At 41.2% G+C, this 27,618-nt stretch overlaps 1 protein-coding gene across 3 annotated transcripts in view; it reads right to left on the reverse strand.

Moving 5' to 3' along the window:
• Positions 1-214: 214 nt before the first annotated feature.
• The window catches only part of LYPD6B (LY6/PLAUR domain containing 6B), a 173,987-nt gene continuing 146,583 nt past the window's right edge, over positions 215-27,618 (reverse strand). For all 3 annotated transcript variants that reach the window (XM_040645109.1, XM_008686962.2, XM_040645112.1), the window contains 4 exons: positions 9,259-9,411; positions 6,474-6,572; positions 2,491-2,621; positions 215-953 (listed from right to left, as the gene is read on the reverse strand). In XM_040645109.1, the coding sequence (XP_040501043.1) occupies positions 774-953; positions 2,491-2,621; positions 6,474-6,572; positions 9,259-9,373 (525 nt within the window). In that variant the 5' untranslated portion in view covers positions 9,374-9,411 and the 3' untranslated portion in view covers positions 215-773. The remainder of the gene's footprint in view (positions 954-2,490; positions 2,622-6,473; positions 6,573-9,258; positions 9,412-27,618) is intronic.

A 27,618-nucleotide genomic window follows, 5' to 3' on the forward strand; every position in this document is an offset into this window, starting at 1 on the left:
GGTGCTTCATAGCAGGAGGTGTCATCCTTCTGCACCAGGAAGGCTTCCTCAAAGCTAGGTCACTTTGGCATGGAAGTTTATAATTTAAGCCAGAATATATCACCCACGGTGCCTGGAAACATAACTTCAGTGACCTCCTTAATGACACCGGTAAATGTTTTATCCGATGTCGCTAGGTCAGTCAAGAAACATACAAGCATGTGTTCTACATTGTATAATTTAAAAGCTTTATTTCCCCCCACATGAGCAAATGGGTCTCATATTAGTTCAACTGGAAGTTTTCTTCCTGTAGCTAGTGGCCTTTCTCATTGACTACGTCACTGGTGGGGAAATTGCTTTCTTGTGGGGGAAGGGTGAGATTTCATAGAGACACTGAGCTCATCACACACAGAAATCAGAGGGTCTAACCCAGCAGCTTCTGAAAGAGTCTTGAGGTCGAGGAGTCCATTCAGCTACCGGCCTGGGCAGGCAGGAACAACACAGGCTACAGCCACCCACCTGGGGCAGATGCTGGCAGGCTCCTCCCTGCAGAATTGACAAAATGCAGCCCCTCTGGCCAGGAAGCCTGGGAGCCAGGTGATCCCCTCAGTTCCTGCCACGTCCCCTTCCTCAATCCCGTGGCCTGAGGCAGGAACGTTTCAGCTCAGCAAACAACTGCCTTCTGCTCTGGGGTCCAAGGTGCACTCCTCACGGAGTATGAGACTGTCTTCTCTCCAACGTTCAGTGTTCATGCGGTTTTTGGCTTGTGCTTCAGAGGGCGGTTTCTGCCTCTCCTAGGAACAGTGGCCTCGTATCAGCAGAAGCCCGAAGACCCAGGCAAGCCCGGGCAGGGAGAGCGTGGGGGCGCCGCTGCCGGACGTTCTCTGTGCGTGCATGACGGCAAAGACCGCATTCGTGTGGTTGGTGGGTAACTCTACATTACAGATCATGCCTTCACAGCAAGACCGACACTCCNNNNATGAAGGCAAGAGGAGAGGGGAAAGAGTGAGTAATGGGAAGCAGAGGGAAGGGTGAAGCCAAGAGTCACAAAAGCAAGCTTCTTCAGTGCTGAGATTAGACAGAATTAGAGTTAACCAACTCATCCAGTCTACGGGACACTTGGGCCCCTTGAGTACCCTCACCGCCCCCCCACCCCCCACTGACCGGGAAGTAAGGACTATCTTGAGAGTCTTTTCATTTAACAGTGATTTATCTGCGCGAGCCAAGCATAAGCAAAGGAAAGAAGAGGAAGGGAAATTGAATAAGACTGCTTGATTGAGTCAACAAATCTTCTAAGTTTGTAAGGAAAAACACTGAAACAAAAATGAAAGCTAGGAACCTTTTGGATGGGTCATTGATTTTCTTTCTCGTACTCCTTGTTAGGGGATAATAATGACTCTCTATTGTCTATGCGAACACCTGATTCCTATCAATACAGCAGCAGTGGCTTGCTAATTATGGCTGCTGAGCGGTGGAAAAGGCGCGCGCCCTCATAGCACAAGGTGTTTTCAAGGGAAGCAATCTCCTTCATAATACCTGGAATGATGCTTCAACCTGATAAACCTAGCTAGCCATTCAGAAAGGCTTCTAGACTAGCTAGCTAAGAAAAAGGCAGCAACTCGGAAGTACCTTCATCGGGGGCTTTCAACCTTGGCTGCATAAGAGAATCTCCTTGGGGAACTCTAAAAAAGGAAAGACGCTGATATCCAAGACCCCACCCTGAAGCTCAGTTTCAGCTGCCCTGGGATGCCCTCCCCCGCCCACGACCCACATAGCTATGAAAGCTCCCCAGGAAACGCTCCTTTGGAGCCAGAGCTGAAAGCCACCGGTTTCAGAACCACTTTCTGTACACATAAACTAAATCAAATTCTAAAATCTCATGAAATTAACACACTTTTCAGGTAATTTTTTTTTTACAAACATTTCAGAATTCCAGGCATATAAAATAGGAAAATTGCTCATTTCGAATGAGAAGATCGAGATCAGGTGATCCAAAATCTATCCATAGTTTATCCTAATCAAACAGATTAATTCTTTCAGACTCTCACTTCCTCCTCTAAGCAGAGGTAGGGGGTAAGAGACCAGGACTCCTTAGTGAAAGGTGTCCCCATTTTCCTCTTTCCACCTTCCCGCTTCCCTGGCCAGTGTGCTCGGTGATACCTGGCCATGAACAAAATACGTGAGGGGGCTCTGTAGTGTTTGTCATTCTCTCCTGGATGGTTTGTGCTTGGGCTTCCAGAGCAGACTTCAATCTACCCGAAGTCCGAGGTCCCGGGAGTAGCTGTGTGGTCTGGGAGTTATCGGTTGTTTTTTGTAACATTATTTTTTCTTGAAGGACAGAAAGTCTTCAACTTCTCTGTGGTCTCCATGGCGTCACTGTCAGGGAGTCTTTCCCAAAGAGTAAACAGGTACACCATCTCACTTATCCTTCCTGCCTTTCCATAATGTATAACTGACCATCCGTAACAAAAAACCCTCAGGACGGTAACTTTCCACACACACACTCCTTACTGTATGTTCAGAATCTCGGCTGTGGTGGCAGCCAACGAAATGACATTCACTTCTGGAGGCACATTTTTTGGTGATGGATATACTTCTCCCGTGCCTGGTAAAGTGGTGAACTGTCAGACAGTACTGTGTATCTAGGCAGGAAGAAAAAAAGGCAACCTCATGTTTCACATTGCAAAAAAGACTCAACAATCACTTCGGAAAGGACTATGGCAGGAGGGGACACCCATCCTTTGGTGTCTGCTACAGCTGACCTTAGGTCTGCTCATTTCATATGAAAGCACCTATATCTCTGTCCCTCTCCCTGTGAGGCATGGGCTCTAGGACCCCAGGAAATGACAGGTATGAATGTAAATTGCAGTGGGTGAGAGCACTCCGGTGTACTAGGCAGCAGTTGGTTCTTGTCTACTAAGACACATGCAGTGGCAGGAAAAGCAGATGTTTCACAGTATACATCAAGACCACCTTCCTGATGTACCCAGTTCTTAGCCACGCTCTAATCCTCCCAGCATATTGGACTCTTTCCTGAATATTCCCATTTTTCTCCTCTTTCTTAACTCTTACTCTCTCTGTCTCCTCCCTGCCTCACAGCTCACTCATTTCTACAACTTTCCTCATGGCTTTAAGCACTCACACTTTACTACTTTTAAAGAAAGTGATTTCACTCAATATCCGAGGACCTTGCACTTTAGTTTTGTCTCTCTACAGTGATCGCAGGCCATTGCAATGCTCCTTAGTTTACTGAGAATGGACTATAGCAGCAATGTCATAAGATGGGGGGAAAACTTGTTTAATATGAACACTTGGCTTCACAGAACCGCCCCGGTCACAAGTGAGCCCCATTAGGTCCTGCAAGCTCACTTACCTTTGAATAAAATGATACTAACAAGTATGCTGACATTTTGATAGGGTTGTTGTAAACATCAAGTAATATTAATACACACCGAGTCGGTACTACGAGCTAGGCACTCTAGCATGTATTCCTTCAGTCAATCCTTACAATAAGCCTTACAACAAGTCATATTCATATCATTTTACAGATAAACAAAAAACAAAAAACCAAGGCACAGTTTCTTGCCCATGGTTACGTAGGTAGAAGGTGGTGGAAGGTAGGATTCTAGGCAGTTTTCTAGGGTTCGTCCTCTTCACCAGCACACTATTCGGCCTCTCAGCACACTTAGTTTTAAACCAGTGATGCTGAAGGCGCTCAGCGCGAGTAGCTGACTTCCGCATTCGGAAGGAAAAGGAAGGACTATAATGTGTTGGAAAGGCATTTCAACTTAGACTTCAAACAAAGAAGAGCTGAAAACTGGTAGCTGCGTGTGTTCATATAAAATGTCACCCATGCTAAAGCAGCCCTGGAAAGTCAGAACAGAAGCCAGGGTAAATAAAACAAGAAATGTCATTCTTGTCATATCCTGTTACACAGAGAACTGCTCTTAACAACACTGACAGACCACAGAAGGAAAACTCGAATGTGAAAAGGAAACCTGAGATGAAAAAGAACAATAGCTGTGGGCCTGTGTGCCCCAAGAGTTGGTTGACTATCACTCCCCTAAATAATGGCAAATTGTATAAAATGACACCCTCGGTTAGTATCTTTGGGGCTTGACTGGAGTACAGTCAAGAATGTACCATCATGCACACTGGAATGTGGGGTTAATTCCATGGCACGTTCTTTAAGAGTCAAGTGTTCAGAGTGGACCTGGAAAAGCCCACTGGCTTTGCCTCTCCCACCGCTGACATTCTCTCGGTGGTAGAAAGCTGCAGCATTCCTCTTTTGTTCACGTGTTTCAACAGAGATGAAACTCTAAAACCCCGAATATCCATGCATGTTCCCATTACAAATGGCTTTGATTAACAATTTGAAGCATTATGCACAATCTAGTGGGAACAGTGTTTTGATACAATTCAAAATAATACGGTCCGTGACGACAAAGCACAAGAAGTTGGACATCAATGCCCCAATTTACCACTGTCTAATCCTTACCACCCAGTGTTTCAGGGGAATTTAAAGCAGATAGTGAAAGAACGACACCCACCTACTGAAGTAAGGTAATAAAGCAAGCATCGGCCAACCTTGAAAACCGAAATAACTAGAAATAGTTCATGCAAAATGTAGAAACAAATCTCCAAATGCATAACACACGTACGTGTACTGACAAGCACAGACGTGATTTAAGGTCACTCTACAGAAATGTAAAAGAACCTCAAGAAAAATTATAATTATTTTTGAAAAGAAATCATGACAAATACTGTCCAAGTAGATGTAACAACTGTCCGTGCTAATTTACAGCAATAGATTCTCAGGCCCCATAGGGCTCTGCAGTGTGGACTATTTATTGGTGCCCCATACTGGCTTTCTCTGCAAGAGGTAAGGCTATTTCCCTGCTTTATAGAACATGATACAGAAATTTCCAAAAGAGTCAAGGTAATAGCAGACCAAAACTGGTAATCTTTAACTCTGGAAGAGATTGTCGGTTGATTGGTTGGTTGGCTTTTCTTGGCCTTTTAGGTCTGAAACCTAAAAAACCCTGTACATCCTAAAAATCTGAATAGCCTGCTCTTCTTAGACCTCTAAGTAGAGCTTTCCAGTGTCAAATTCCCCATCAGCACATCCTGTCTGCTTTACTGCCAAGTTTGTATATATTATTTTTTTAACTTGAATTTTTAATTTTTTAATTTTTTATAATAATTTTTTATTATATTATGTTAGTCAACATACAGTACATCCCTAGTTTTTGACGTAAAGTTCCATAATTCATTACTTGCATATAACACCCAGTGCACCATGCAATACGTGCCCTCCTTAATACTCATCACCAGCCTGTCCCATTCCCCACCCCCCTCCCCTCTGAAGCCCTCAGTTTGTTTCCCATAGTCCATAGTCTCTCATGGTTCATTCCCCCTTCTGTTTACCCCCCCTTTCTTCTTTCCTTTCTTCTCCTACCGATCTTCCTACCAAGTTTGTATATATTAAATCATTGAACTTCTTGTCCTTTGATTCCTACCGCCCTAATCCCAGTTGCCATCTTCTCTTGCCTGAAGACAATGGAAGACCCCACCTGATGTCCCCTTCTACTTTTGTCCCGAATCACCCACTCTCCACATAGCAGCAGAGCAGTATTTTAGAACATAGCTAGCACCCTGGACTCCCCTAGCGTACAACCCCTACTCCCTTCCCATCACATTTATAATGAAGTACAAATTCTACCAGAAAAAGAAGATCCTGTGTGCCCCAGTTCTTATTTCCCTGAGATTTTTTCTCTATCCCTCACTAAGCCTCACTGGCCAGTCTTCTTCCTGTTGATTGAAAAGGCCAAATCTCATCTCTTCCAGACTTTGCATTTGCTGTCCCCTTATCCTGGAATGTTCTTTCTACCGATATCCACATGGCTGCCTGTTTTGGTCAGTCAGGACTTAGTTCCTCAGAGATGTCCCTGACCACCTAATCGAAGGCTTGCATTCATTCTATCAACAAATATTTACGGAGTGCTCAATATGGGCCAGGCACTGGATTAGGCACGAGGGATGTGTCAGTAAACTAAGCAAACTAAAAAAATACTCAAATGTTTGTCAAATGAATGAACGAGTTACCAAAGCATCATTGCATCTCAAGAGTATAAAACCTTTTCTTTAGCCAGTACATATGACTTTTCTAGAGGTATTATCAAGCATTTCTGAAATTCCTAGAACGCTTTAGACAATATTGAGGTCTACTTGTTCTGCCTGATAAATACTATTTAAGAAATTCTCCTGGGAGGCACACAGATCGACAAATTGAGGGTATGCCATCAGTTTCCAAATACTCTCAGAGTCGTCTAATATCTGCATAGTCTCCTAAAAGAAATCTCTGATTTATATAAACCATCATCAGCCTGTTGATATGCTATTCCATGGTAGAAGACATGTCTGCTCAGGGCCAGTTAAGAGAGACCTAAATGACGTATGATCACAAGAGCGTCTTCCAAACTCGGCACACTTACTTTGTGGACACCATTTGTCTTCTGCCCATCGATTGCAGTTATAATTATCTCCTGCATTTTCACAGGTAAAACACTTGAAGCTGTTTGGAAATGGCGTCGCTTTAAAGAAAAGTGCACAGTGAAACAGAAAGGTTAAAAAGGACAAACTTTCAAACATCAAAGATGGCACAAAATTAGCAACTTTTGTTAGATCAACAAAATGTACAAGCCATCATCCTGAGACTTGTTGCTGGGGAGCTGGACATAACTGCTAGACTTCAGGGCATGTTCTTTATTCCCTTTTCTTTAAATACATGGTCTACTTATCTATTAGAGAGTAATGGAAATATTACACAAGCCACTTTGAAATATCATTCCATTACAATTGATAACTTGGGAATAAGTGGGGGTTGAGAGAACGGGCAAGGGTGGGGATACCACTGGAACCGATCATTCAGTATAGAGTGGCCCCTGAGAAGAACTACAGATTAACACGAGCTTTAATTCTGTTCTTCCCACTAAGTAGTTGTGTGATTTTTTAACTTCCAAGAAATAATATTTATAGTAATACTAACAATGAAAATCCCCATGACATGCAAAGGGATCATGAAGATTAAACAGGAGGTTGCAATGAAAATATCTAGTAGCATCCCTGGCCCATCAAATCAGGCTTGTGTCCATCCACACGCACTTCGATTACTGCAATTTCCCTTGATCTATGTCAATTATCACAACGTTAGACCTCAACCAGGAATGTAACAGTTGATATAAGGTGGTAGTAATTCTCAGCCTTTTATGCTCAGGCTACAGTGTTACAGAAAGCAGGAATTATGACTGCTGGCAATCTGGATTGAAAGCAACTAGAATGTCCTTTTTGTCTTTATGCTTTTTTTTTTTTCCTACCTTGTATCTTGTTAAGACAAGAAGTCAAAAGTATAATAAATTTGACATTTCTTTACAAGCCATGATATAAAGCCTGTGTAAAACTTTCAATTCTTCCACTTCTGAGGAATAAAACAGATAAAGATCAAGGAGAACCCCAAACCATCCTAATAAACTGACCACACGTTGGTCAAATATTTCTTTTTTTTTCATTTTTTTAAAATGATGTTTTTCTCATCATAAAATTATATTAGACTTAAAAAGTTGAAAATGTATAATTTAGATTTTATGAAAACTGTGCCATGTGATTAAGCTATTAGTATATAATCATCACCAATTTAGAAATGTATAATAAATGATAGTTCAAGTTGTGTGTGTGTCTGTGTGGTACACGTGTGTATGTGTGCGTGATATATATGTGTATACACATGCACACACAATGTCCTAAATAATAAAAAAGCACAAAGTAAAGAACAGTAATGATATAGGCTTTATTTAGAAGTATAGGGGTGTCTGGGTGGCTTGGTTGGTTAGGTGTCTGACTCTCCATTTATGCTCAGGTCATAATCTCAGGGTTATGGGATCGAGCCCTGCTTCAGGCTGTGCACTCAGTGGGGAGTCGGCTTGAGACTCTCTCCCTCTCCCTCTCCCTCTCTCTCTGCCCCTCCCCCTGCTCATGTGCTCTCTCTCTCTCTCTCTCTCTAAAATAAATAAATAAATCTTGGGGGGAAAAAAGAATATAAACGCAGTGGTTCCTAAGCCTGCTGTGCACCGATGGTATCAGGAAAGCTTTTTTAAAAAGAAGAGGGGGTTGGGGAGAGAAAGAAAAGAAAAAAATAATCTGCATCCCACCCTTCTGACTACTGAATCTCTGAAGAAGGGACGAAGGAATACGTAGTTTAAAGTCTTTTATCATGATTCTGATACTCTTCCAGGTGTGGGAACCACAGGCATTCGCATTTCTACCAAATAATTATCATCTCTACTAATCTTTCTCTAATAAAGTATATCAAAGAAGTTTTACTTATCTGAAGAGAAAGACAGAGATTATATGCATACAAGCATATAGTTCAACATATATTTATATAAGGCACAGTCTGCTCGAGATTCTCTCTCTCCGTTCCCGCTCCCCCCATTTGCACGCACTTGCTCTCTCTGTAAAATAAATAAAATCTTTTTAAGAAAAAAATAAAATATATTTATATTATCCTATAGATGATATTCACTGATACTTGCTTATTGTTAAATAATTAGTGGGAAAGTTTTCTTTCTAATCGCTGCTGTGCACAATATTAATGAAAAGCCAAGTAGTATATCACTCCAAACTTTTTTTTTAAGATTTTATTTAACCATTTGACAGAGAGAGAGAGCACAAGTGGTGGGTGGGCAGTAGGCAGAGGGAGAAGTGGGCTCCCCGATGAGCAAGGAGCTCGATATGGGGCTCGATCTCAATACCCTGGGATCATGACCCGAGCTGAAGGCAGACACTTAACCAACTGAGCCACCCAGGCATCCCTCCCTCCAAATTTCAAACAACTCTGCTTCAAAATTATTAACGACCATTTGAAAGAATGTATCATTTATAGAGAAACTTCCTATAGCCAATATCCTTCTCCAACAAAGAGATCAACAAAGAACACTGAATTTTCTCTGCTAAGCCATTCATAGGAACAGTGTTCAAGAGATTATTTTAAATAAGAACCCCTTTGAGACTTCGGCAGAAAGCCAAACCATTTCAAAGAAATGGAGCAAACTCCTGTCACCACGAATTAGCCCTCCCCATGGAAGCAGTGAAGACTTTCTGGTTCATTCTAGGTATAAACCAAATGTCCCGGACAAGGCCAAGTTACGATAGGTAGAAAGAGGGGCTCTGAATGGTCAGCCTGACCCCACAGTCATGAACTACGATTCAACCAGTACTTACGGTCCAAAGGAGGCCTCACGTTGTAGAAGTTGATGTTCTTGGCCGATGCCCAGTTTCCCGACAAGATAAAGATCTGGACAACAGCTATGGCCAGAGCATGACGGAGGGGCAGCATTCTGACCCTGGCTGTGGGAAAATCCAAAACTCATATATCTACGACGAAGAGAGAAACCAGTCGCGTTTATTTGCATCTTGTGTATTAGAAGTATGTTCTGCTTCCCTTTGGAAAGCCTGATTATTCAAAGATATTCCACCATCTACTTGTTCTGTTCGGCCCATACCTGTGAGTAAGCGGCATTCTTCCCGCACAGGTGGAAGGTAAGCGATTACTACCTTCTACTGGTCAGGCCTTGGCACTGGCCAGCTGTGCTGGAGGACACCCAAAGGCCCTCCAGGCTCTGGAAGGGCAAGCAGCAGCGTGGGCGTGGTTGCACCCCATTCCCTCACTGCCTGAGGCTAGCCGGGGTGCTTTGTGCTGAATCACCCAATCTCTTAACGACCAGGGTTCAGAGCATGGTCACCTGAAGTTACCAAGCCACCTTTCTGTCAATGCCATTCCCTGGGTAAACACTCGTGTTTGAGAAATTGTGCAACGTTTTCAAAACCTGGAAGAAACCATAAGAGTTGGAGCAGCGGGAAGCAGAGTGAGTACAAGAAAAACACGTTTGAGAAAGAGAGTCTCCGCTGCATCCCAGAGCACAAGACATGGAGAAGAGAAAGGAAGGAGACACTGTAAGAATGCCGTCCCCACCTGTGTCGGTCACACGTGGTGCGAGAAGCTGCCAGGAAGTTCTAGAAGCAGAATAAAAGTTCTTTGAAAAGCTGAAAACCACATAACATTCATTCTAGCCCACAAATACTACTCACGGCTTTCAAAGACTGAAAGTAGGCAGGTTTGGTACCCAACGAAACAACAGATGTGCACAGAGCATGGAGTAAGATAGTACATCTTAAGTCCCATAGGTCCTACCCCCTAGAAGCAACCTGGCAGTAAGGAAATCTCCAGGAGAGATGCTAAGAACCTATAGTGTCACCACAAACAGGTTCTCTTTGGCAAGGGAGAGGTGTGGGCAACAGAAAAGGACATAACTCGGAGTCCAAAGACTTTGGTTCAGGTATTGGCTCTGCTATTTATTAGCTGCCTGACCTTGGGCAAGCTCTTCAAGCTCTATTAACCTCAATTTCCTCATCTGTAAAGTGGCTTAATAACACCCATTCTGCCCACACATTGGGGTAATTGTAAGCATCAAATATAGGCTCACGTAGACTCACATAGGATTGTGCGGGTAACAGCATTTGTAATACAAGTCTGCGAAAATGCTAGAATCTTAGAGTTCAGTAATGCCTGAACTAATTTTCTTCTTGCTGAATCAGCTGGTCTCAGTAGGCTTAGGGAATTTTTCAAAGAAGAAAAATTTGATCTCTGCACATATGAGCATAATCCTTCACATGGATATTTTGTTTGAAGCCAGGGTAATAACGCATGGAATCTAGGGATTTTACCTGCCCCTCTTGTGTTGTGAGTAGCGTGGTTTTGTGAGTGTGGCTAACAATGCCTATCTATGGAAATGAGACTGGAGAACAGACAAAATATAGCCACAGCACCCCCATCCCTACAGATGGCTTCTGCCACTGAGGACTGAGTCTCTAAGGAAGTACTCAGTGTAAAGGAAAACCTGGTAAGTTTCAAAAATCAAGAGTGCTACACTCTATACACTGCATTTCAGCTCAGGACAGAATGAGACCTACTGTTTCTATATATTTCATATATTTTTTATATGAGATTACACACACACACACACACACACACACATTCTGTCCTTGTTCATTTTAGAAACCAAAACTGACCTTTCAGAGCTATCAGATTTCTAAATCCTATTCTTATGCTCTTTCTAAAGTAATGGACATTTCTTACAACTACCTGTATTATTCCTTACAGACAAGTCATTATACTGGTACAAATTCTGCTTCTCCAATTCATTTCTCTGAGTTGGACTGTTCCACATTTATTGTGAATCTGGAGCCCAAGAATGAAGACCCCTGCTTTACACCAGTGGAGAATCTTTGAGTACAGGACTTTCAAAACCTCAAGTACTGAGTAAGATAGTACATCTTAAGTCCCATAGATCCTACCCTCTAGAAGCAACCTGGTAGTAAGAAAATCTTACTCTTTCAAAAGTACTCTTTCAAAAACCTTAAATTCACTGTGTTCCAATAGCAATCCACATTCCTGTATAACAGAGATGATGCCTATGATTATAGCTTTCAGACTCCAATTGTCTACATTCAGTCCCTTTTCCATCACTAAGCAAAGATGAGACTTCAGACAAGTCGCTTAAACTTTCCAAGCCTCAGCTTGCCCATCTGTAGAAGAGGCATAACAATAGTCCCTACCCCAGGGTGTGGAAGCACGGGTTAAATGACATCACGCATGTGAAGCTGCTAGGCTCACGGGCACTTTCCGTCCAGTAGTAAAGAGTATTGGCTCAAACACCTGCTTCCAAACATACTCTCTGTGGAGCCTCATGCGAGTTCCTTAACCTCGCGGTACCACAACTTTTGCATCTATACAAGGAAGTAATAACACCTCATAGGGTTGTGGGAAATCAATTAGTTGATACATGTGAAGCACTTGAACTATCTAATTAGCTATGTTTGCCATTTTCTACTCCTCGTTAGGAAAATATTCGCTGAGATGAACAACTCTCCAGACAGGAATCACAGCCAGAACCCCTGGTTTGCCTCATGTAATCTCTACATGAGACAGAAGCCCGTTCCTTCACTCTGCATGGTATTATTGACATGTAGTGCGTGGAGAGACATTGTTATTCCTGGATCGCCAACAAGGTCTTTGCTCTCATGACATTTGCATTTTAGAAGGAGAAGATAGCCAATAAATATGCGAAAAACATAATTTCAGATAGTCCTAATTCTGAGATAAGTACGATAAAGAGATGTGTTAGTAAACGGGAGGAGCTACTTTACGTACATGGTGGGCCAGGATGAGAAGGAAGCATCCAAGCAAAAAAGCAAGGGAAAAGACACCTGGGTCCCAAGACAGGAAAGAGTGTGCCTTGCTGGGGAACTCAGAAAACGGCAGCGTGACCGGCGCATTCCCAGGAGGGGGGCGGTGGACGAAGTCAGAGGTGGTGGGCCCAGATCATACAAGCACTTACAGGCCACGGCAAGGGTTTGGGATCTAACAAAAATCAAGCAATTGCTTGGTTTTAGATTTGTCTAATTTTGAAAAAAATGCTTTGCCTGGGCCGTCGTAAGTCCCGAATCCTTAGCCTTATTTCTAACTCCCAGAATAAAGGGAGGTCCATAATAGAGAACACAGAGGCTAGAATTCACTTATTTGGGGATCACAAAGGCTTCTCTAAATAATGGAGCGAGTGGATGCCAGATGACTTAAAAACAACCGCGTGAACCACACACCCAAGCATTAGATTTGTATTTTGGTTTCTCCATTCTTCGAAACGGCACTGTAGGAAGGTGGCCTCATTACCGTCGTACAAGGGAGGTTCAGAGACCACGTGTAAGATCCTAGCACACTGCCTGGAACACAGCACCCCTCAAAACATTCCCACATAGCTTGCTCTAGCCTGCTACCCTTGAACAGTAGTGAAAAACCAGAGGAATATTGTTTCCATACGGACTAGTGTCTTTTCATTTCTATTTTTAACTAAAGCAGCGTAGCTTTATTCTACCAAAATTCTCCAGAACTGCAAGGGTTCTACCTGCCAAATGAGTAAAACACTAAATAAAAATGTCTCCTATTTTCCAGAGCCGGCTTTATAATCTATTCCCCTATCCTGCTTTCCCCGTAAGTACCCAGATCTGTCTCTATCTATTCTGCAGCGGATAGGTTTGTGTTAACATGACTGTTTTATCTTTCACAACCAAAAGACATTAGGATAATGAAAAAGCAAATGACTAACTATGGTATCTGGAAGTTGTTTTACATTTAGAATCATTTCACGGAGACTCGGAACTAAAAATCGTCTGCTGAGACTTTGCTGAGTAGGCTTTCACTGCAGTCTCCGTTAAAGAACAAGGTTACAGTAGAGCTTGTATTTTGCTCCAGGAGGAAAAAAAAAATTTTCATTCTTTTACTTTCTCCAGGACCATCACGTAGAGCAGAGTTCTTCATAGGGGGGAGGGGTGACCTGTAAGCTTAGGGTTCTTTGAAAAATTTTGTGTCTGTACATATTTTTCCCCTGGGCTGAGTGTCTCAAAGGAATCTGAGCCCCACATGATGGTTAAGAATGGCTGCTTGCTGTTTCAGATATAGCTGTTATGACTTGGTTTCCTTTGATTTAGACGTTTTTGTATTTGACACTAAGAAAACTCCATACATACATTAGGGATGTGGTATACACTCCTCAAATTCAGGGGTAGCTCAAAAACATTCCCCCCCAGACAGAGCACATTATTTTTATCTTTTTGCCCAGAGGGTAGGCCTGGTCAGAAGCTCCTTGCCTGTAGTGCTGGCCTTCCATTTGTTTTATGATCTTCTCTTTGGAAAGTATAATCCTTGCTCCAGAAGGCAGTGCGCCCCTTTGCCAAAAGATGGGGTGCTTTCTTCCAGGCACATTTGTAGGGATACCACAGGAATGGGCAACTCTCAGGCCTCCAGGACATGGCAGGTAGCCAGATTTACAAATTTACAAAACCCACTTGCGGCTTTGGCCTATGACTGCCCGGAGTAAAGGACCTACGTGGCACTTGGTTCAGAAGCATGACTATGTCCCAGGTCTGAGTAATAATCATCACCGTATCCTCTACGTGGCATTTTATGCATCCACAGAAAACGTGCAAAGCTGATGGGGGCTTCAAGAAGCAGCACGTCCTTGACATTAAAAACACTTTGGGGTGGGAACATGACCTTCGTTATTTTTAAATTCCCTAGGTCTAGGCTCCGTGCATGGTAAATACCCAAGAAACACCTTTTTGAATAGAACGAATATCGTAGCTCTGACCTATAAGGAATGCTTCTCTTAGCAAGTAAGACAGAGATTATGGGCAGTAAGGAATTGGTGGAGCGTCCAAAGATAAGAGATGGACTCACAAGGAGATATGACAAAAAAGGGAGCAAATCAATGTGCTAAATACTGGTACTTCCTGCATAGTTGCTAAAAATGAGTCAGCGAGCCAAGGCTGACTCTGACTGCCAATAAAACAAATGAAATGGATAATTTAAAGGAGGCCGTGCTGCTAAGTCCAAATGCCCATCAACACTCACATTCACACCTTCCTGAAAGCATCATTTATCCCACAGTAAGACGCTTTAATGACAAACTTTAATAGGCCTGGCTTCTCTTGTAAAAAGAATAGAGGGCAAAGTGGAAACTCGAAATGAGTGCTGAAATTTTACTCAGAAAGAATGGACTCGATGAAAACACTCCTCTCAAAAGGAGAAATTTGCCAGAAAACTTTACCATCGGCAACAAGGGTTATGTGACTTGCTTCTGGCTGTTAATTCCAGGTTGGCCAGTGGAGATACTCTGGTTCCCATTAAATTCAAGAACAGTGTTCATGGGACTTATGCCAGACTCTGTGCTAGTTCCCTTCTTTGCAGGGGAACTGAGGTCTCACTGCTAACCTTGCTTGGCCAATGAGAGCCCCACTCCTAAACAACAGCTTCTACCTTCTCTAACTGGTATTCTCTCTATTTCTGGTACCTGAAAAGTTCTTTCCACCCCTAAGTTTAAATATGAATTTCCTGAGGTGCATGGGTGGCTCAGTCTGTTAAGTGTCTGCTTTCGGCTCAGGTCACGATCCCAGGGTCCAGGGATGGAGCCCTGAATTGGGCTTCTTGCTCAGCGGGGAGCCTGCTTCTCCCTCTCCCTCTACCCCTCCCCACCCATACTCACTTGTTTGCTCTCTCAAATATATAAATGAAACTTTTAAAAAATATATGAATTTCTTTAAAGATATTTAATCTAGCCTTTCTGTGTGTCTAGAGCAAAATACAGGAGAGAATTTTAGCTTATGCCCAATCTACTATCTTCGTCTGAAAATACAAAATCTCCATGGACTTTATTCTTGGATAACAGCATTCACTAAGGAAAAATAGGGTCATGATTCAACCTCTCATTACCAGCTTGTCCGAATCTTAGAAAGTAGTAGGACTATAAGTCATGTTTTTAGGTCAGGTACTCTGCTAAGCACTTAGAAAATAATAAGTAAGAGACATAATCCCAATACTCACATACATTATTGGGGCCAAAACCTCAATGTGAGATGTGTCTGCCAAGGGTTAATATCATTTAAAAAAGGAGTTAAAACAACAGACTTTAGATTAAGAAAGGGCACCCAGAATAAAATTCTGGTCCTACATTTTTTTTTCTTTACAGGATCAGCATTTAATTTTTTAAAGTTTTTAATTAAATTCCAGTTAGTTAACATACAGTGTAATGTAAGTTTCAGGTGTACAATTTAGTGATTCAGCACTTCCATACACATGCAATGCTCATCACACCAAGTGCCCTCCTTAATTCCCATCACCTATTAAACCCATCCTCTCACCCTCCTCCCCTCTGGGAACCATCAGTGTGTTCTCTATAGTTAAGAGACTGTTTCTTGGTTTGCCTCTTTTGTCCCCTCTTTGTTCATTTGTTTCTTAAACTCCACATATGAGTGAAATCAAATGGTATCTGTCTTTCTCTGACTTATTTCACTTAACATAATACATTCTAGTTCCAGCCACATCACTGCAAATGGCAAGATTTCATTCTTTTTATGGCTGAGTAATATTCCATTGTATATCTATACCACATCTTCTTTATCCATTCATCAGGTGATGGGCACCTGGGCTGTTTCCATAATTTGGCTATTGTAAATAATGCTGCTATAAGCATTGCGGTGCGTGTATCCCTTCAAATTAGTATTTTTGTATCCTTTGGGTAAACACCTAGTAGTACAATTGCTGGATGAGAGCATAGTTCTATTTTTAACTTTTTGAGGAAGCTCCATACTGTTTTCCAGAGTGGGTGCCCCAGTTTGCAGTCCCACCAACAGTGCAGGAGGGTTCCCCTTTTTCTACATCCTTGCCAACACTTGTTTCCTGTGTTGTGGATTTTAGCCATGCTGACAGGTGTGAGGTGACATCTCATTATAGTTTTGATTTGCATTTCCCTGATGATGAGTGATGCTGAGCATCTTTTCATGTGTCTGTTGGCCATCTGTATGTCTGCTTTGGAGAAAGTTCTATTCATGTCTTTGGCCCATTTTTTAACTGGGTTATTCATTTTTGGGGTGTTGAGTCTTTTAAGTTACTTCTGGTATATTTTGGATACTAACCCTTTATCTGATATGTCATTTGCAAATATCTTCTCCCATTCTGTAGGTTGCCTTTGGTTTTGTTGATTGTGTCTGTACAGAAGCTTTTTATCTTGATGAAGTCCCAGTAGTTCATTTCTGCTTTTGTTTCCACTGCCTCAGGAGACATATGTAGAAAGAAGCTGCAATGGCTGGTGTCAGACAAGTTACTGCCTCTACTCTTTTCCAGGATTTTTATGGTTTCACGTCTCACATTTGGATCTTTCATCCAGTTTGAATTTATTTTTGTGTATGGTTAAGAAAGTGATCCAGTTTCATTCTTTTGCATGTAGCTGTCCAGTTTTCCCAAAATCGTTCGTTGAAGAGACCGTCTTTTTCCTATTGGATATTCTTTCCTGCTTTGTCAAAGATTAATTGACCATACAGTTGTGGGTTCAATTGCTGGGTTTTCTATTCTGTTCCATTGATCTCTGTGTCTATATTTGTGTCAGTACCATACTGTTTTGATTATTATAGCTTTGTAATAGAACTTGAAGTCCGGAATTAGGATGCCTCCAGTTTTGCTTTTCTTTTTCAAGATTGCTTTGGCTATTTGGGGTCTTTTGTGGTTCCACACACATTTTAGGATTGTTTGTTCTAGGTCTGTGAAAAATGGTGTTGGTATTTTGATAGGGACTGCATTAAATGTGTATGTTGCATTTAATGCATTGTGTGGTATTGACATTTTAACAATATTTGTTCTTCCAATCCATGAGCATGGAATGCTTTTTCATTTCTTTGCATCATGTTCAAGTTCTTGTGAAAACTATAAATTCTGGCTCTACATTTACTAACCAGGTGACCACAGAGTTAAGAAACACTGTCCTCACTTGTCAATAAGATAAGTGAGGCTTAGAACCATGTAGGTAAATTTCTTAAGCTGTTGTGGGATTGGGATTACATAGGTAAAGCACCTTTTACTTAGATGGTGTTGAAGAAATGTTAGATCCCTGCCTCCCCTCCCCATTTCTTCAGCTATCATTAGCAGGAGAACAGAGATCAGATCAAGGGATATAACTATCCAACTCTGTTCCATACTAGCTGGACCAAATCTGGTAAACAGTATGGAGTTCTATGCACTAATTTCTAAAGGGGATTTAGGAATTATCTTTCCTGCAACCAAATGAAAAGTTGGAATGAATGACTGCCAAGGTTCCTTCCACTTCAAATATTTTATGATTTTTATGGAAAGGTATTAATGAAGAATTCCAGTTATACCATAAAAAGCCATAAATGTAATGCAGTATTCCCATATTTCAGATTCCTGCTATAATGTTTAGGATAAACCTTTTTTAAAATCTCATCAATCATAGGATCAAAAATTCACAGAAACGAATATCTCATTTCTAAGCAGCAGGCTGCACATTTTGCAGTGCTAGAGACAGGTTTTTCTACTACGTGCAACCTGATAATGTCTAAAACAAGGCTAATATTAAAACAATGTTATTATGCAAATGAACCTTAAATCTAATCACGAATTAATACAGAGCAATAAGTGTGCAATTTGGGTGGAAAAATAGTCAAATCAATTTTAAAGGCAACTTTCTAAAGGTGATGCAAATTTTAAGAAAAAAACTAAAAAAAAAAAAAAAACCCTTCCCAAGTAATAGCTTTTCTACTGCATTTTTGTCAAAAACATGAGTTTACATCTTTTTTGAGAAGGCTTTGATGACACTGGATGAGATGGTTAAGAACTCCACATGAACAAGATTAAAAAGCTTAGATGATTAGGAATTGGAAAATGAGCTCCTTCTAAAAAGAATCAAGATTGGTTTGCCATGTTTTATTGACCTATTTGGACAAATGGTGGGAACCTAATAAATAGAGGTTAACTGATTAAATTTGAGAGTATCCTTTGCACAGGTGAAATAATTTTTGCCCAGTTTGTGTCCATAAACGATTTTTAAGAGGCTTATGCCAAATCACTTACGCATTGAGGCTCTCAAAATACAGAGTAAAAACCCTATTAGACGAGAGGAAAGCTCTTAACCGCTAAACTTCCAGGCCCGGTGTTCATCTACTGTGTGTTACCTTTCACTTTGTACTTCTTAGGAGCTAAGGGGGACACATATTCTCATTATTTGATAAAAGGAAACTCTTCCTGATACTTAATTCTCAAATTAATGGGCCCTATGTCTTATCATACAGAGAGCACCAAGCTACATATGGCTGATGCCTGAAATTTGTTTCAAAGAGCTCCAGATGCATCCTTCAATTGGCCATTTCTTAAAAAAAAAAAAAAAAAAAAAAAAAACAAGAGAAAAACAAAAAAAAGAAATTATAATATGACAAAAAGCCAAGGGCATAACATTAAAAGGTAATTCTATAGTGATATTTCTGCTGTCGGGGAGGCAAATGAGATTATTTTCTTTTCCATTGGAGAAGCGGGTCTTTAAATTTGAGAGAAAGATACAAGCGGGCAAGAGAGCTGCAGGCACACAGGTGTTTGGTACCGTTAATGAGCAATTCCACTGGCAGAACTGCACAGACATAAACCAAGCAGCAACACAGGCTGGGCACAGAAGACATTGTTTTTATGTTCCATACCCTTGCTTGCTTTACTGAACCCGTTTCTTTTAATAATCAATCAAAGCTCTCATAATAGAAATCGAGCCTGAAATGTCCAACAGCTGGCTAAGAATCCATTATTCTACATTTTTTGGGAGGAATGTTTCTTGCCGAGCCATGCATTCTCATATTATACAGCATACACAACCCAACTGAGAAAATTTAGCTTTCAGGGTCAGTGTATAGATGACGGCTAGGTCTTCTGACTTCACTTGGTCTCAGCTGATATAGAAAGAGGACCATAAAAATAAAGTGTGCATAGAAATGTGTTTCTCATTTCAATCCCTCTGTATCTATTCGAACATGAGAGAATGTCTATACCAAAGCAGAAATCTCAGGCAATAAATTCATTTGGATATGTGTGCATGCATATATGCACACCCACAAACATACATGTACGTACGTGCATATGCACATACATAGATATATTTTATTGAATGACTTGATTAAGTGCTAACTACGCGCCAGGCTGCAAAAGTGTCCCTAGAACTCTGTGTGAAAGACTGTATTACCAGTCATGTCAGCTGTTTTCAGCACCCACATGGTTATCTTTCAATTGGGAGAGGTTTCGAAGCAGAACCGTTACTATGTATTTGGCTTGTCATCTTTCTTCTGCGCTAGGGTTTTATGTCACTGACCATTGTTTATAGAGCCCCCACTAGCTCAACTTCATTCTTGATTCTGTAGCTAAAAATATATCGCACAAGTAAAGAACATGTTTGTAGATATCATTCTGAAAACGGGAGGGCATTTTAAAAAACAACAATAAACTGCCTGCTATGGCAAAAGAATATCGTGCTGACTTTTGCATAGTCACAAAATCCGGGACAGAGTATTCAAAGAACTCTCTGGAAGCTGACAAGCTTATAAAAGCAATCCTAATAAAAAATTTCTGCATTCTGCATGTATAACAAAGTTACAGCATGTCACTTGCTCTATAAATTGCCACTATTACTGCTTGGAGCAGAAGGAAATGTACATATATAAAGATATATATGTGCATAATTTCATATTCCCAGAGGAAACTGAAAAATTATGTGCATTAAATAGTGTTTTAATTGCAACATGAAAAACTGCATTTAAGCAATAGTTCATGATCGCACAAGGGTAAAGTCAAGTCTAGGATAATGGTGGAAGAATAGCCTTTGTAGGCACCCTGGCCTGGGTGCGAATTCTAACCCATCACTTGTTGGATCTACTATCTCTAGCCAATCCCTCTATTTCTCTGAGACTCAGTTTCCCTATCAGTAAAATAGAGATTAAATACCTGTTTTGCAGAAAGTCGTGAAAATTGGAGAATAAGTAAGTCCCTACCCATTGCCGTTGTTGTCAAATTATCAATTAGGAAGCTAAATGTGGAGATTTATGGTTGGTTCCTCTATGGATTACATGCTGGCAAATATCATTAAGATCATGCAACACCTACTCGATTAGGACTGAGATTCAATATCCATTTTTTCAGCTCTCAAATTCTATGATTGTCTGAGCATATACGAGAGAAGGATGTAAAATTCCCCCGAGGACCAATTTTAGGAAAACTACTCTAGAATATATGCGGGAACAATAAGCCTAAGTTCAGGGTTTTCATTTATCTGTTTTCCGATAAATCTATATTCTTTGTCTGTACTTACATCATAGGCAGTTGTTCTTACAAAGTTTGCTTTCAAAAGCAACAAGCTCTGTGCTCTCCCAGGGTCCTTACCTGTACTTGCCACTCCTCTTTAAAGGCCTACTTCCAGTATTTCTCATTCGACCTTACAGTGTCTGCTCCAGCCCATGCGTTAGGCTCTACTCTGAAAAAAAGCCTGGGGTTCATTTGGGGACAGAAGACTGTATCCTTGCTTAGCACTGGGTTGGGCATAGCAAGTTCTAGTCCTCGCTTGCAGAGGAGCTGGGAGTTTCTAAAGATCTCACACGATTGCAGGCATTACCAATAAAAATAAATTGAAAAAAAAAAAAACCCAACTTTTTCATCATCTCTACCAGTAGAATTTCCATCGCAATTGTTCGTGAGCACTGTCTTTTCAGCAACTGATGGTCTACCCAACTGAGACCTCATGTATTCACGTGTTGTTCAACACACACTATGTCAAGCTCAAGAAGTGCTACGACCACACCATCTTCCCAAGCTATCCTTGCAGGACAGAAGGGAGTGAGCCCTCTGGGCTTTCACCTTTTGCCCCTCCAGACCCACCCTCCATCCCTCTCCACCCTGCTCTGTGTCCTGCGAAGCCAAGTTATAAAGACCACTCACACAGTTCTTTTTTCCATGGGTTTCCAATTTAGTTTGGCTAATGGCAGAAACTGGTAGGTTGGAGGATGGGAAGAAACTGAGACTGGGGTACCTATTTCCTTGATTCCCTCCCTGCCTGGCTGTTATCAACCCCCTCAGTTCCCGCCTAGTAGCCGATTCCACAGCTATCGTCTCCTGGGTTCTGAGAACCATTCTCTCTCCTTGTCCTTTAAGCCCATACAATAAACTCTTCTCTGTTGCTAACTCTGGTATCTCTTGCTGGTTTTCCTAAATCTAGCTGTACGATTATAAACAGCCCCCTATTAATTCTCTCAGATTACACCAGTCGGAATGTGCCCTTGAATATGCCATCTGCCTGCCAGGTCCCTGCTAGGACCCTGACTGAGCCTTGAATCTGGTCCTAAAATACCAGAAGTCACTTTGGACCAAAGCATCACAGCTTATTGTTATAGCAGACTTATTATACGTATTATAGGAACAGCTGTAGTAAATAAACAGTACCCCTTTACTAGGAAAGGGTAAGAGCAAGTATTACTACTGGCTTATGGTAAAGAACAATTGAATTTATTCTATAAACCAATCAAGGTAAGAATGAAGGCTGTAGAAAGAAAATGAGAATATTATATAGAAGATAAATCTAGCCGAAGAATGCTATAATCTCATGCAAATCACAAGCCCACCAAAATTCAGCTTTATCTGCTCCTACTGTCAGAAGAATATCATTAAATAAAGAGATAGGCAAATTCTTGAACTCCGATAAAAGAGCTGAGAAGACAGAACACATATTTTTATGGATATAGTTCTGAAGCTTTAATATTTTCGGGCTGTACCCTCTTGCCTCATGGTACCTACAAACAACTGCAGAGATGTAAGTTTACTTAAATATAATAAATCCACTGTCAACTGGAATCCCGTGTTAATGCAATGGTGTTTTGCCCTGTCGTCTCCTTCCTAAGATCTTATACTTTGAGAAACTCCACTAATTTTTACATGACAATAGGCTTCCAACTGATGTTTTCTTGACCTTCCCTCCTTTGGTTAGGCTTCTGGTTACTCTCACCTTCTGCACTCCCAAACCTTCCTATTGGGATAATGTTCTTTGTAGCCTCATTTGCCCAAACCCTTTCCTTCACCTTCCAAGGTTACTCATACCCACCCTTCTTAATTTTCTTTCCTCCTCCTCCTCCTCTTCCATTCCCTGCTACCCTCCCTCAAGGACAACTGAAAGAGGGTGGAAAAAAGCTCAGCTTGAAATGTACATTGAGATCTCATTCATATTCGGTACCAATTTCCAGACCATAAAACTCTTTATTGGCAGAGAAAGTGTTCCGTGATGATGCCTAAAATAGTCCCTTTTACCTTGTACTTCAAATGAGGCACACCTTGAATGTAGATTTTAAAAGTGGCATGCAACAACAGAAGTCAAAGAGGCCAAGAAAGGGAGTCTTCTCTTTTCTAGTACTTTCTTGTTAGTGGACCCAAAGACTCCCTTCACTGAAAGCACCTAAAAGAGAAGACAAGCTTAGGGATGCAGTAAGGGTGCCAACTGGAAAGTGATGGACCGGGGAAGCGCTGATGAGCCTACTTACTACTCAGAGTTTGCCAGAACATGGAACCCGCTGTAAGTGCTGCCCAGCTCACGCTAAGAGGACGGCAAAGAGGATGGACTTGTAGTCCAGAGTTGCAGTTCTCGCCTGGTGGGCTATCACATCCCACCATGGGTAACAGCCACTCCAGCAGTGAGTAGAGTGCCTGCGCTTCGGGCTTACCGCTCCTCAGTAACCCAAGCCCCCAGCACCCACCACGACTGCCTGGTACGTGTGCACAGGGTAGACAGTTAGTAGCTGTGGAAAAAATGCCTGAATAAGGTTGACTTCACCCATTCATTCAGTTTGACTGTGAGGCAGACTGTTCCACTTACCCTCTGCTGTCGGGTTTGGGCAGCAGGCGATTACCCCGACTCATGGCAGTGCAGCCTCAAATTAACAACCATGCCACATGACTCATCGTCAAAGAACTTTCCCATCTGAAACTAGTTAATGTTCCCCACACATCCTTGTGAGGTAAGTGCCCTGTGCTCCTCTGCAGGTTATAAAGAGGAAATTGGAGATGAGAAGGTTATGGGCTGTGCCAAAGGTTATTATGGCGTCTGCTGGGGAATGAAGTCATAAAGCCATGATCCAGGTTATCTCCACCTACTCCGAATCCAGGCCTCATCCCCATGCTGTGCCCACGTTATTCTCTGGGCTTTTAGGAAGGTGTAGACAGAGTCTAGCAGGTCTGCGCATTTCAGAGGGGGAAAATTGTTACGATTTGGCCCTGCTAAATAAATACTTTTGGATATATTTCTGAGAAGAACTCCTGTTAGAAGTCATCTCAGTCAGATCTTTTCCAGCAAGGATATATTGTTAGATAGATTTCATCTTATCTCCTGGAAAGAAGGCTGAGAAGATACATCTTCACTGCTCTCCCCGGGAAATGCACAGGGAGGTTCACCCTCGGACCCTCACAGACACAAGTCCACGCGCACGCCGCTTTGGCGTTCAGGTTACTGCCCGTCTGGGCCTGTGAAGGGCCCAGAGCAGAATGATGGCATGGTCTCCTCTAGGCACTTCCCCCAGGCTGTTGTTTCTCTGCAGCACATTTCAGGTCTCTGATCAGTTCCCCGGAGCGCGCATACAGCAGATATTTCAACCTTCCCTGTTATCAGGCTTCCTGACTTTGCAAAGAGAAGCAGGATCAGCTATTTACAACGGCAAAGCTTCAACCATCAAACCCATGTCCTTCTTCCTTTGTGGGTTCCTCTTCCTCCTCCACCTTCTAGATGAGGATCCGCCCTGAGTTTCATGCTCTTCTGTAATTATTATTTACCTTCCTATAGTGTGTTACTACTATTACTCTCCTTAGGGACCACACTTACTCTCACACATTCAACTCCCATTCCTTGTCAGTTTCTAAATCAGGCCCGTCCCTGACCTCAGGAGGCTGGACTACCAATGATAGTTTTCTGCCATTTTTATATAGCAGGAGTCGGAGTAGGTGACTATTTATTTTAGAGAACGACTCCTCTTGACAGACATTAAAACATTCTCTATCGCTACATTAAAACAGCATAGTAGTTGCACATGAGTAGACAGACAAATGGAACAGAGCGTCCAGAAACAGACGCAAATACATGTGGGAATTTGTTATATGATAAAGGGGCTCCTCAAACCAGTAAGGTAAGATTTTACTTTAAGAAACTGAGTTGGGCCAGCTGGATAGCCAGAAAAAAAACATAAGATTGGATACATACCTTATACCATATACACACAAAACAAAGTCATATCACAAGAGAAAATTTTGAACACAGGATGGCATTAGAGAATCATAAGGAATTACTGGTGCAATAATCACAGAAGAGCTATGTTCTAAAAAGTCCTTGTATATTATTGATATATATTGATATACTTAAAAAGAAAATACGTTGTCTGGGGTTTGCTTTAAAAATTCTCAAAATGGGGGCGCCTGGGTGGCACAGAGGTTAAGCGTCTGCCTTCAGCTCAGGGCGTGATCCCGGCGTTATGGGATCGAGCCCCACATCAGGCTCCTCTGCTATGAGCCTGCTTCTTCCTCTCCCACTCCCCCTGCTTGTGTTCCCTCTCTCGCTGGCTGTCTCTATCTCTGTCGAATAAATAAATAAAATCTTTAAAAAAAATATTCTCAAAATGGATGGAAGAAGAGGTAAAATATAAGATTGGCAAAATATTCCTAATTGATGAAGCTGGAGGCTGGATAGTTGAGGCTTATTATACTATTTTCTCTAATGTGTGTATGCTTAAAATTTCCCATAACAAAAAAAAATTTTTTTTTTAAGTACCAGAAGAAAACATGAGTGACTTCTGTGGAGTGGGGGAAGGCCTTTCCAATTATGACTCAAAACCCAGAGACTATAAAATTAAAATTTGGTAAGTTCAATTACATTAAAGAATAAGTTCGGTGTGACCAAAAAAATAGCATAAGCAAAGTCAAGAAACAAATAACCACCTGGAAAAAAATATTTTCAACTTATGTCACAGACAAAATAATGAAAATCTCACTAATATGGAAATAGCTACTAGAAATCAATAAGAAAATTATCAGCAACCTAACAGAAAAAAAAAATGCAAAGAACACTAATAGATATTTCATAGGACATAGGAAATAAATAAAATGGTCTTGAAACACCAGGAGGAAAGTTAAGCATCTTTTCAAATAGGAGAAATGCAAACTAAAAGTATACTTTGTAACTTCTAGATTTTGACTAGTCTGATAGGTAAAAATGTTTTCCAATGTTGTCTTTTAAGGAGACTATGGGAAATCACTTGTTTTCATATATAGCTTGTAGAAAGGTAACTGCTTAGGAGCAATTTGGTAACGTTATTAAGATTTCAAATGCATTTACCCTTAACCCAAAATCTCACTTGTAATTTTTTCAACAGATAGCTTGTACACATGCACAATGATATATTGCCATGACAGTCATCACAGGCACTATAAAAGAAAGTGACAGAAATAACCCAAGTCCATCAAAAGGAATGTGTAGGTATATATGCACACACAAATACACATAAATACACACACACACACACACACACATATGTGTGTGTGTATATATATATATATATATATGTATATTTCTATACACACACACATAATGAAATACAACACAGTGATTAAAAAAAAATGAGTATGTTCCCTATACGCTGCTATGAAAAAAGCTCTAGGATACAGAATACACATATAAATGGAAAAAGATATAGAGATGAATATCATGTAATTTCTTATGTTGAAGAGAAAACAGATTAAAAATTACTGTAAGTATTTACTTATATATGCATAAATATACTCAGTAACAATATACAGGAAACTAATGGAAATGATGACCTGTAGGTGAAGGAACAGGGTAAAAAAATCATATAAGAGGAGGGGCACGTAGGTGGCTCAGTTGGTTGAGCGTCTGCCTTTGGTTCAGGTCATGATCCCAGAGTCCTGGGATCAAGTCCCACGTCGGACTCCCTGATCAGTGGGGAGCCTGCTTCTCCCTCTCCCTCTGCCCCTCCACCCTTCTCCCCAACTCATGTTCACTCTCTAATAAATAAAAGCTTTAAAAAAGAGAGAAAAGAAATAGCTGTTAAAAAAAGGAGTATAAGAGGACAGAAATAAGAAGACGACTACTCAGAATACACCTCATTTTGTTTTGATTTTTAACCCACGTAAATCACAACTTATTAAAAAAAATTTTTTTAAGAGAGGAGGTGGGGGGGCAGAGAGAGAGGGAGAACCTTAAGCAGGCTCCACGTCCAGCACAGAGTCTACTGTGGGGCTCCATCTCACAACCCTGAGATCATAACCTAAGCTGAAATCAAGGGTGGGACGTTTAACTGACTGAGCCAACCAGGTGCCCCTATTCAAAATTTAAAGTTTAAAAAAAAAAGAGTTCAATTGGCTTTATAGTTTATGATTAAGCACATACCATACAGTTAAAGCTCAATAGTTCTCTCTTGTGGACCCAGGACTTGGAAAATCCAAAGAATAGATGATACAAAATAGCATTGTTTTTATTTGGCTTTGAAACGAATCATTTGGTGGTAGGAATGGAGACAGCACAGTCACTGTGGTCAGCAGAGAGTGTAGACAAGGAAGAGAAGCATTCTGCAGAAGAGAACCGTTTTCTACCTATTTGAGTATATTGTGATTGTTGAGTATAAACAACCCATCTTTTGCACCACAGGCCAATAGTGGCTAACGTTTTCATCTCCAAAGTCCATTCCTGTTTTGCTCTGACTCCAGACCCCAGACTCCATGTTTAGAAGGATTTATCTAAACTGTATATAGAAGATAATTCATTACCCATTTTTAAGATTAAAAATGTACAGTTGCCATGGAAAATGTCTGACCCACACAAAATAAATTACATTAACATGGTATATAATTTTGACAAATGCAAACCAAAAAAAGTTTTTATACACTCATTAGCCCGTATGTTGTTTTACTGCCCCTATGTGACCGATTTCTGTTAGGCTCTTTAAAATATTAGAAATAGCTCATCCCCTGTGACCCCATTAGAAGTTCTGGGAACCCAGATTTCAGGCTTTCAACTAGAAAAGGGGCAGCGGCCTGGAAAGCCTTTCTCTTGGCCCCTAGTGTCAAGATTCATGGTAAAAGGGGGCTAGGACTCACTGCTGTAGGAAAGG

The sequence above is a fragment of the Ursus maritimus genome, unplaced genomic scaffold (assembly GCF_017311325.1).
Source record: "Ursus maritimus isolate PB19 unplaced genomic scaffold, ASM1731132v1 scaffold_1, whole genome shotgun sequence".
NCBI classification, from domain to species: Eukaryota; Metazoa; Chordata; class Mammalia; order Carnivora; family Ursidae; genus Ursus; species Ursus maritimus.